Source organism: Dromaius novaehollandiae, chromosome 2, assembly GCF_036370855.1.
Source record: "Dromaius novaehollandiae isolate bDroNov1 chromosome 2, bDroNov1.hap1, whole genome shotgun sequence".
Taxonomy (NCBI): domain Eukaryota; kingdom Metazoa; phylum Chordata; class Aves; order Casuariiformes; family Dromaiidae; genus Dromaius; species Dromaius novaehollandiae.
Window position 1 is genome coordinate 134051645 of NC_088099.1, and position 11884 is coordinate 134063528.

The window sequence follows — 11884 nt, forward strand, 5'->3', positions numbered from 1 at the left end:
AAGTATGGTAAAATAAAAAATTCTGTTCTCCTGCTCTTCATTATTAAACTCATGAAAGGTTAGCTTAAATACTTTTACTGACTCACATTGCTTAGTCAGGAAGGCTGATGTTTATAATGGATAGCATTATGCTAAGACAGCAGAGGTATTTCTGATCTTCACTCAAGGTGGCAGGTACTTGTTACCTGTTGAAATGCCAGACTGTCAATCGTAACTGCATTTCTCTTTTAAGCATCATGAAACACCTGCAAGCCAGGTTATATTTTTATCGTTTAATTTTTGCTTAAAAATAATGCCACTTTTGAGCTCTGAATGTTTTATGTGATTTCATTTTACCTTTATAATATTTGTGATGTTTATTTCATATTCTTTTATGTTGGTTGTTGAATGATGTTGTCAAAGACAAAGCAAAAGCTGTGTTGAATTTTGGAGCAACAAGTGTACTAATAACAATTTGCCATGCCAGAGCTGAACAGTGGTTTCCTACCTAGTCTGTTAGGTATGACTCTTCCTAGTTGTAGCCAAGAAATGTTAAAAAACACTGTGCCCAGGATTATGTACTGCATTTAGAGCATTAAAGGATAGGTTGGCCAATAGTAGGCATATAGCAAGAAGTTGAGAAACTTCTTGAGAAACTTGAAAATAAAGACCTCCTTCTGACTCGTATGTCAAGGGATGGCACTCTCCACTCTGTTTGCAAACGAGCAAACACAGAGCATGTTAAAAAGGAAAAGACATAATGGAAAAGACAAGCAAGCCCTCCAAACAAGCCACAGTACAATAACAGCAGCACAGACAGTTAACAGCAGTGCGGGCAACAAAGAGGCATAGAACTACCTTGTACGTCCAGCCTCTGGCAAGGAGGGAGGGAGGACCACCCCACCAAAACCTGCATGCTTGACTAACGGAGTACACCACTCTACCGCATAAAAAGGCAACAAAGAAGAATGGGAGAATATGTGAGCTGGTAAAGCCAAAGCAACAGTTGGCATCTGATTCAGCTTTTTTCCAGCTCCTCTTCCATCAGTTATTTCGTTTCCTACCATGCTAAAGGTGTGGCCACTCTAAGCCTTTTCCAGAGACTCCACCAGGCTTCCAATTTATGTAAGCAGGAAGAAAAAAAACTAATTGGTATCCTACTCCCTGCTTAGTGACCAGCAACAAGAGAGATTTTCCTTTTCAGAAACCTCACCACCGCTCGGACTAATACACTTTAGAAGAAGGTAGGTAATTTTTTTCACGTCACACTGAAGTAAGAGAAGGGTAGGTGTGTCAACAGCCTTATAACAATCTTATGCCTCAGGCGTTCCCAGACTCCCTTGGCTAGACACCACCATTGCAGACTGAGAGTTGTACTGTAGACATGTAAGAAGTAGCAGTCATAGCTCCCACCGATGGTAGGCTCTGATTTTTTTCTTCTTTTTTTTCCCCCCCCAACCTCCAGCTTTGGAATAGTTTGTGACTTGCTAGTGTGACATTCAGTGCACTGGGAATGCTCTGGGAATCCCGGCAGATTCCCTGCTTCAGCACAGCGGCTACTGGGAGATTTGGCCACTTGTTTTCTCCAGGAGAGGGAGGATAGTTTCTTATCACAGACAGAGTTGCAGTCTGTCTGCAGGACTGCCAGCTCTAAGAAAAACTACACAGAGATCCAGACCTTAGTCCTGCCAGACAGGACCACAACCCTCCAAAATGACAGTGTGTAAAATCCACAAACTCATCTTCTCATCATCCAAGTAACCTTGAGGAAGGACTGATAAGAAGCTGCTGACCTAAGAAAAGAGTTCATGGAAACAGCGCCCGCCCACATGACTGTAAGGACAATACGCTGATCCGTAAGAGCTCCGCAGAGAACAGCACGTACTGCCACGCTTCCAGCAGCACTTGCCTGCTCGTGTGCAGTTGCCAAACTCAGAGAGACTGCCAGCTGGAGAAGGACAGTTTCCTGAAGGATTCCACCAAAACTACCAAAAATCAAGAAGATCAGAAGTTTAGGAGCCAAAAATTCTCAATGACTGCACATTTTCAGTTAATTTAAAATCAATTAGTGCTGTGGAGCGTGCAGTTAGTGCAATGCATCCAAACTGTTCTAAAATGCACAGGACAAACTAAATTTTATCTATTTGTGTTTTGTTCATATGCCTAGCATTAGTAAATCTTTTAAAAGTTCCTTTTACAACCTTCCTTAATTTGAGTTATCTAATAACTTTTATAGCTTCTGGAAACTAGACAATTTTTTTCTCTATTCCCCTTTTTTCCAAAACACTTAATGAGTAAATTAGATAACATTGGCCCTATTATAGAAGTCTGGGATGCTCCTCTGTTAATCTCTTACACTATAAAAAATGACCGTTTAGTCCTATTCTTATTCATAGGTTTAAATTACATCCTGATTTTGACTATACTTTATTTCTAATTGTAAAATATCATACTGTAATTTTCTGAAATATTCTTAGCAGGAGCTGTGTTAAAGTTTTTCTTTGTTAAAGTCTAAAGCCATTTCGTAACAGTCTTTCTTTCATGCACTTTTGACATACTGAATGAATCATAGTAGATTGGAGGAGTGTGATTTTTCTTTCATTAAATGCTCACATGAGCGTCTTATCAATGTATCATCTTTTAACTGATACAGACTGCCTTCTCTCCAGTCTGTTTCCTTCCCCTGATTATATGTGAGATTAGACAACTAGGTTTCACAAGATGTTTAATTTTTACTTAGCTGGAATCAGGTGATCTGAATCTCACCCTTTGTCATTCAAATCAGCCCAATTCCTCTGAAGTTCAGGCTAAAACAGCATCTGAAGCTGCAACCTGTTTTCTTTTGAAAAGTCATTCATTCCTTTTGCTACTCACATGGGTGTTTCTGCTTCTTGCTGGGCATACTCCATTCTCCAGCCCATTGTACTGTCCTGTTCTGTGTGCAGAGTGATAAGACCAAGGATTCGCTCTCTCCCAGATGCTCCCAGATGTTTTAAGGAACCTTTTTAAGTACTTCTACTGGAAGCACCTCCTTCCCTACTTAAAACCTTGACCCAAGCCATGTGGGATGGGGAGTCCCACAACAATCTCTGTCCCACTTTGGTTCTCAGGTAGAGCAAGCAAAACTAGATTCTTACTGTCTAGTAACCATGGCTGCAAGTTTATGCATAACAAAGAAGCAGAAGATTAATGTATGTTGCATTTTATTTTTTATTTTTTTAAATAATAACTCATTTCAGTCTACTTTTGTGTGTTTCTTTTTCCTTAGAAAATAAATGTATACAGCAAGATGATTGCATAGCCTGCCAAAAATAATAGCCTCATTTTTTCTGGTATATATTATATACAGTAGACTCATGGACCTGCTACATTTGTCCAGATTTCTTCCTCTTTTTTGTTACGCTTTGTCTTCGAAGGAGGTCAAGAGAAAAAAAAAATCATTAATATCTGTCAACTTCCTTTATAACCTTAAGGAAAAATCTTTGTATGATATCACACAGACAGATTTTCAATTTCCTTGTGTAATAAACAGATGCTTTAGGATTTGGATGTAATTTAAAGGTTTAAAATATCACATTGAGATTGATGAATAAATCAGTTGTGAAGACAAAAACATTGATGCCTGTTGAAAATACCTCTCCAGACAGGCAGGAAATGAAATTAGTTCCCAGTAAAGTGTGGAGATGAGGATCACTGTTTAGTTCTGCTGCAGGCTTTTTAGGACTTGCTACAGTGGCACAACGAAACTGCTAGGGCTACAGAAATCTAATTAAAGAGCAAATGTCCCTCCTGACATCGAATTAATCTTTATCAAGTTCCCTATTTTTATTTCAATCTGGAACAAGAAAATGAAATTTAAAATTCTAGGCATGTTGCAAAACAGTTGGTGATTTTCTCTTGAGCATTACAATGCAAAAACATTCAGCATTGTTTAATTAGACCTTGAAGCACTCATTTTCTCACAGCACTTTTTATTTCATCATTGTTTGTTAAGGGCTTACATAAATAATACACAAATATTTACTACCAGCCTGGTACAAGGCTGTCTCCACGTGTTGTACAAATCTATATTTCCAGGGCTTTTTCTGTTGACAAAAAAGCTGAAGTAATTATTGTTTACATTTTAAGCATGAGCCTACCTTATTGGTCCTTCTCATTGAGTTCAGGTTTCTTAAATTGCTTAGCCTTAAAAAGCAGGCTTCCGAACGCCCACATTATTGCGTTTAATGTGGGTATTACGGTAGCCCTCACCCAGGGCTGGCGCAGGGCTGTGCTGGGTGCTGCCTCTAGGCAGAGTTGAGAGGTGGCTCCGGGGTGGCTGGTGCGGCCCCAGGGCAGCCTACGTCAGCCGGGGGCAGCGCTCAGCCGCGGCCCCGAACCTGCTGCCGGCTCTGGAGCCAGCACCAATGTCCCTGCGCTGCCTGCGGTTTATCACCTGAGCACACCTGAAGAAACAGGCCCAATCCCGGGCAGCTGCAAATTAACCAGACACACCAGATGCAAGGGGGAAGCATCCTCGCCCTCGCTCTGCAGAAGGGAGGAGGGAGGCCCGGAGAGGTTGAGCTCTGATCCACATTCCCAGCTTTAACGTGGAAGTCCCAGTTCAATCCAAGTATGCATGTACACATGCTTTGCTGGAAAAGAGCCCAAGTGAGCTGGCTGTGGGCACACCGAAGCCCTGAGAAAAAGCCAGGAATAAGATAAGTCCCCACCTAGTCCTAGGCTGGCATTTCAACTGCCCTCCCGCTTCCAAGTTACTTATTGGTCCTGAGGATAAAAGAAATGGAACGGATAATACACTGGTGTTTTCTTCCTCCGATTTTGGGGGGCTGTTTCTTGCTAAAAGAGTATTTGCTTGTCTGTGTCTGCTTGCTTGCATGCTCCTGTACTGCAGTGCTGGAGCTGCTAGCCCCGTACGGTGGTTTTGTTGTATATCTGATTGACTGATGAGAGAGCACTCAGGGGCTTGGTCTGTCAAAGGTAAACCCAAGTGCCCGAGTGTAGAACATGTTTCTGTAGTTAGTTTCCTCTTACAAATAAATTAGAAGAGCCCTTGTGGGTAATGTTTTGTATACAAATGATGATGGTGATGTACAAAACCAATTTTTCTGCCTTCTGTTCACACAAAACTCCCATTAAAGTCATCGGGAAGTCTGCTCAGTTACAGCTGCCTTTATAGGGTGAGGAGTGTACATGAGCAGGTTTAGAGCCTAATGAAAAGGCAGTGTGCAAAGCACAGTCATGATATGTGCATTTAACTTTATCTTATTAGCAGGGCAGTATATAAGTTATATAGCAACTAGATGCTGAATTCAATTCCTGAACTTACCCACTAGTAATGGTCTGTTTCTTGGAATCATCAGGCAAAATGAAGCTTTAAAAAGTATTTAAAGTACTGACATGCAACTCAGGATATTCTCTACATGGAAGAGAATACGGAAGAAAGTTGTGAAAGATGTGCATTCATTTATGACCTAGGCTAAAAACTGTAGTCAGTAGAGCAAGGTGACAATATACGAGGGAGGCACGCTAGGGCAGAGCACTGGAGGGGCTGCAAGAGAAAAGCTTGAATATAACGCAGCAAGAAAGGGGGATTTGAGGAAGGAAGTGGCATTTTATATTTGAAGGATGCTCATTCTTTGGGAGGGAGGGGGGCAGGCAGAAACTGAGTATACTCATTATCTTATATAAAGATAGTATGGCAGAGCTCTTAAACCTGCAGCTGAAAATAGCTCTACCCAAGCCTCCTGTCCTAATGAAGACTGTGTATATGAAATAATCACCCACAAACCACTTGAATTTCAAGCTAGAAGTTATGAGCTGTAATCCTGTCTATTCTATACATGGACTGTGGCCAGAAAGAGTGGATTTTCAAACTAGATATTTTGGATCAAGTCTGGTTCATGGTTTAGCAGTTACACCTCCTGTTAACTTAAGTGGAAATTGTATGTCCTTGCCCCAGGAAGGAGCTTGGTCTGTTTCTTTTCCAGCAGGCACCTGTTGCTTTCCTACAGCATTCAAATACTTTTACCCAATGCAGTGCTCCTAATTTTACAGAAACATGGTGTACATTTATATACAGTTAACCTGAGGCACTAAAAGGCAGTTCAAATTACACTTGAAATTGTAATCATTCTTCTGGTTTCAAAACACAGCATTTAAACATCCTAATATATCGAAAGAGCTAAAAATTGTTATGACTTTTCACATGATGGATATTTCAGGGAGCAGGTTAAATGTATCTTTATATCTTCCACTTTTTTTCTTATCTTCTTGGTTTTAAAAAGCAAGTTATTTTGTGCTACTTTCACTGCATTAGTCCAACAACTGTTAAAAAGCTTTGGTTGAATTTCTGTTTAGTTGAGAGAGAAGTACAAATAAAAGAAGCAGCAGATGGTCCCTTTGTGACTGAATGAAGAAAAAGGGGGTTGAGAACAATATGTGAATAGGTGTAGTCTAATAAAACAGTCAGCCACCTGCTGCCTACATCCTTCAAAAAGATTCTGTTGCATATTCTGGGAATTAATGAGCAGTGTGTATCCTTACATTTAATCTAAATGAAAGCTGTAAGGAGCAAACAGACCTTTTTGCCCTGGTGTTGATTGAGTTCTCTTGGTTTTGAATTATTCCTGTTCTTTGCTTTTTAGTTCCATCCTCTGACTGTAATAGCCAACAATTTGGAGGTGGTTTATTTTTGAAACCAAAGACAGATTTTAAAACCTAGAAAGCATCTACACAATTTTTCCTGTTTTAGTTTGAGAACTAAAAGTTTACCTGGAAAAGAAGGATTCCAACATTTTGCTGTACACAACTTTTTTTTAATATTGCACCCAACCTGTTGCTTGGCTTACCATACATTGTAAAGTATATGCTTTCTCTTCTAGGGATTTACTCTTCAGCCTGATTATCAGAGTATCATCAATCCAACATCTACAGCTGCACAAGTTGTTACCCAAGCAATGGAGTATGTTCGTTCAGGGTGCAGAAATCCTCCAGCACAGACTGTGGACTGGAATAATGACTACTGCAGTAATGGGTAAGCAGCCAGTGAATGCCACCTTGTGTTGAGCAACCTTCATGACACAAGCATCGGAGAGGGAATCTGGAAACAGCTTTGTTGCCTGTTTCCCTATAGCATTTTACAAGTCTGTATATGTTCCCTATAGCATCTGTGATGGCATTGTATTTATTCAGCAGTTAGATTATTGTAGGAAAACAAGATTTCAATACATACTGCATTAGAAATCGTTGCCACTTTATCACAGAAACATTTTGGTCTTAGAGAACTTCCATTTGTTAGAAAAGAAGAACTGAACTATTAGGGAAAAGGTATAAGAAGGAAATAGTAATATCTGCCTTCAGCTTGAAAGACAAATGGCAGGAACTGTTTCCTCCAAATTCTCTATCACTGAGCAGAGTTTGTTTCTGGTAGAAATAACTGGGTTGGGCCCTGAAAACCCAGGTCAGTCACTGAGCTGCCAGAGTGCTGCAAAGGATACAAGCTGCATGGATGGGAATGACATGAAGCTTGGGAGACTGCTGCCAGGCAAAACACCATACATACAGGAGCTCTGTGCTCTGTAGCCCCTTCAAACCTTCAACCCGCATGCAGCATGGTTTTTGTGGAGCCATGTTGCTGTTTCAGGAACTGTCTGGAAACCTTTAACTATCTGAATGATACAGTTGTTGAGTTTTAGATGATAGGTATTGTGCCCTGGGTACACGTCTTTCAGCCTGACCTGTCCTTGACCTTGACAAGAATGCCCAAGGCAAAGGCAGATAAAAAACTCTCCTAATAACCAAGGAGTCACATCCAACCCAGACAACCAAATCCAAAGACTAAAGACTGAAGTTTCACTCATTACGTTTACTCAAACTCAGAATTTTGCTTGCATTATTATTTTAAAGTCTTTTTGAACTCAAACTAGAACTGAAGAAAAATCTTTTTTCTGATTACCAGTTCAGAATCACATCTTAACGAAAACCTGGTCACCCTGAGGCAGACCTTAGCTAGTCTGCAAAGCAGCATCATTTTCCCCCATGCCTGTCCCTGTTGCCCCATGTGTTCAGAAGGAAGTTCCTGCTTCTCCACTGTACCAGCATGCCGCGTTGATTTGTGCTGCTGCCTCTTCCAGGAGACTATGGAGCCTGTAGACTTTTATATCCACTTAAGTTGAGCTCTCAGACTGTCCTCTGCCAGAAGGGCTATAGCCAGCTACAGCTTTGATTTCCAGTCTCTTCTCGTGAAAAGCAATGCATGGTCATTGGCAGCAATGCCTTCTAAGTGCCCGCTGAGCATAACTTTCCATCAGCATGAGATTTCTCTCTGTAGACTGTTTATACCCCTCCTGTGTAGATGTGTTTGCCTCTGTGAATGTGCGTGCATGGATTTAGCCTGTCTTTGCTATAGCATTGACATAAATTGCCAGTGCAATGTAGCTTGCTCTGTGCTGCTCCCTGACTCCAAACCAAGTAAGCTGTAAAGCTGTGAAAGAACAGAACTGGTGCCTGGGTTTCAGCAAAGAAGCAGGAGATGAAGAGTCAAGCTTCTCCCTGAGAAAATCTCTTCACTGTGAACCAAGCCTCATCAGTGATGCTTTTTTAGCTTTAAATTATAATTTTCTTTCTGACTTGCACAGGCCATTCGGGATTAGAAACTGATGAATGATTCCATTTTGCTCTGGACTGAACTGATATCTGTCAGTGGAAGGTGAACCCAAGCAAGAAGTGAATGTAAAACTGTACTAGACCCAGTGCATTGGTGAAAGGCTTCCTGCAAAGGCAGGAAATGTTGGCTCTAGCTTGGTATCTGCCAGAATTGTCCTATGTTCCCTTGTGTGAGCTTGCCTAACCCTGCAAGTATAGAACATTTTGGCTATGTCTGTACTGGTAAATAAAATAGGCCAGGGACCTAGGCTAGCTTGCGTGGCATGTTGATTCATGTCTACATGACCAAGCTCTCCTACCATCTAAGAAAAGTGGCCAGCCACATTGTATAGCCAAAGGGTGCTTATTGGGACTGGTCCCTAGACCTGTGCTAAACCTTAGCTGCACCTGGGCAGTTCTGGGGAGGGGGACAGTAAGTACTAACAGCCTGCTAGCACAGGTGGTCCCAGACCAGTGCTTAAACCCATGTCCCAGTCCTCTTTAATGCAGAGACAGATTTGGCCTCTGCGTGCCACCATGGAGGTAGGGGTTTTCTTATTATTTTTCTTATTATCGCCGTGGTAATTCAGCTGTACTTCAGTGATATGCCAAGCATCAATGACACAGGGAAGGGTCGTGGGGATTTTTGGAAGAATAGGACTAAAAATTTGTCAAATTTAGAAATAACATTTGTTCTCTTCTCTTTGAATAGGGGCATGCAGAGGGACAAAGCACTCTACCTTACCTGAAAATCTGAAACACCTTTCCTTTCCACTGAGGAATGCAGGGAAGTCTTTTCATCATGGATTGCTTTATGCAGTCAAGGCAGTTCTGCATTTTATTAGAAAATACAAGTTGCTAAGCACTTAGGACTATTTGAGCTTGAGGGTCACCCACTCTGGAAAAAAATAGTCTTGCTTCTTTCTTTTTCTTCCCCCCCCCCCCCATTTTTTTTTCTCTTTCTTTCTCCTTTCAACCCCCACCCTGAGATCCTTTAACGGACATTGCTTTTCTTCTTTCCTGAAGGAAACTTGGACCATTCAGATTTTATGTTGGTTTTTGCTGTGAAGTGCTGCGATAGTAACTGCCTTAGCAACTGTAGATGTCTCGGATAAAAGTCCTGGATTTTCCATTGGTTTTTCATAATGGGTGTTTATATGAAACTACTAAAGACTTTTTAAATGGCTTGATGTAGCAGTCATAGCAAGTTTGTAAATAGCATCTATGTTACACTCTCCTAGAGTATAAAATGTGAATGTTTTTGTAGCTAATTGTAATTGAAACTGGCTCATTCCAGTTTATTGATTTCACAATAAGGGTTAAATTGGCAAACATTCATATTTTTACTTCATTTTTAAACAGCTGACTAATAGTTCTATATTTTCAAAGTATTTGGAGAAAAAAAGAAGAATATTCCCAAATGATATTAATTAAAAATATTGGCTTTGTCTCATTAAATAAAGAGAAAAACTAGGAAAAAACTAGCATTGATAAAGAGCAAACACATTTATTTTGTACTGCCTAAAAATGCTTCTTTTTTAAAAAAAAATGACTTTATGTGTAATGGTTAGTAAATGTCATTTAAGTCCTTTTATGTATAAAACTGCCAAATGCTTACCTGATATTTTATTAGATGCAGAAACAGATTGGAGATGGCTAAATTATAACCTTTACACATGGCTATGTATTATTGTTTCTTCACACTGTGTCTGTATTTAATCTTTTTTATGGAACCTGTTGCGCCTATTTATGAAATAATAAATATAGGTGTTTGTAAGTAAATTTGTTAGCATTTTAAAGAGGTTTCTTTGACGCTTTAACTTTTGCTGGCACAAATTGTTCACAACTGATGTGAATACTTTATTTAGTTTTTACAGTGACATATATAACACCAAACCTGCTTTTTTGGCAGGAAATGAAGGTAACCAATACCTATTTCTATATTTCTTTGATTATTAAGAAAAAAAAAGATATTTTAAGTAAATCCCTTTTTAAAGCATTGTAGCAAGAAGTTGCCCCAAATTAAGACTGAAACCAACAAAACTAACTAAATAAAACAGCATAATGCTGTTTCTTGAAAATTTATCAGTTTTTGTTGATTAGTCAAGTGGAATAAAAATATTACCAACAGAAATATTACCAAATATGCTTCAGCCATTTTATTATACATGCAAAAGGGCGAACAGAGATTTAGGGAGTGTATCGCAAATACCTCCTAAAGTGAAAGGTAAGTAAAACAGCTACAGGCAAAGGGATAAGATATCAAAAAAACATTATCAATGTTTTGGATCAGGGATAGCTCTGAAAATGGGTTTCTGGAAGATTTCATCATGGATGCCTGTCCAATTAATAAAGAGTACCACTGATTTGTATTTTCAATGTGAAATAAAGAAAGCAGCTCTGATTAAATACACATTGTGCAATGCCATCAGTTTTTTAAGAAAGAAGACGAAAACAAAGGTTTGCTTGCTTTGGAATGATTTTAGGCAATGTACAATCAGAATCACTTGGCATGTAATAACTAATAAATAATGCAGATCAGATGTGATTGCTCAAATGACTGTAGCTGAGAGCTCTAATTTTCCTGTCTTGAAACTGTATGAGAACTCGTGATTAAATTCACAGTTTATTGTTTGTCTGTTTAGTACTTTAGAAATATACCAGCACTACTAATTACCCAATGTCTTCTATTTATTATATTATAGTAAACTACATTTTCCACTCATATTAATTCAAAAGTGAGAATATAATTACTGGGGATGAGAAAAATCAGGTTTGATTTTGACAGGCAGGTTTCTTTTTTCTTTTATGGAAAAGAACTGTGTTATCTCCATTTCTTTCAGAGCAGGTGTGCAGTCACATAAAGTTGTTAATTTCAGTATCCAAGCAGAGTTCAAAATACAAGAAAACTTTAATGTAAATAAAAAAAGAATACATCATGAATAAAATACTTATTCTGTATGAACCTCTTGCTAGTTGGTGTCTGTTAGTCTGTAAGAACTTAAGCCTCCGGTGTGTTTAGCATAAAGCACCTTACCAGTTCCAGTGGTTTCAGTGGGGCTCTGCCCCTGGGCTCTGCTCGGGAGGAACAGTGCCAGTGGAGAACAGCAAAACTGGCCTTGGTTATGCCAAAGCCGCTTAGTTCCAGAGGAAAGATCCAGCTTTGATGCATAGGTGTCAGCTCTTCGTGCCTGACCTTGGGAAAAAGCAATAGTTGCCTGCCAAGGGCAATCTGCTACTTGTTTTCAACGGCATATTG

General features: G+C 39.7%; 1 protein-coding gene across 6 annotated transcripts in view; it reads left to right on the forward strand.

Moving 5' to 3' along the window:
• TOX (thymocyte selection associated high mobility group box) overlaps positions 1-11590 on the forward strand; it is a 221249-nt gene extending 209659 nt beyond the window's left edge. For all 6 annotated transcript variants that reach the window (XM_026102381.2, XM_064507503.1, XM_064507506.1 and 3 more), the window contains 2 exons: positions 6864-7015; positions 9338-11590. In XM_026102381.2, coding sequence (XP_025958166.2) covers positions 6864-7015; positions 9338-9374 — 189 coding nt within the window. In that variant the 3' untranslated portion in view covers positions 9375-11590. The remainder of the gene's footprint in view (positions 1-6863; positions 7016-9337) is intronic.
• Positions 11591-11884: the final 294 nt, after the last annotated feature.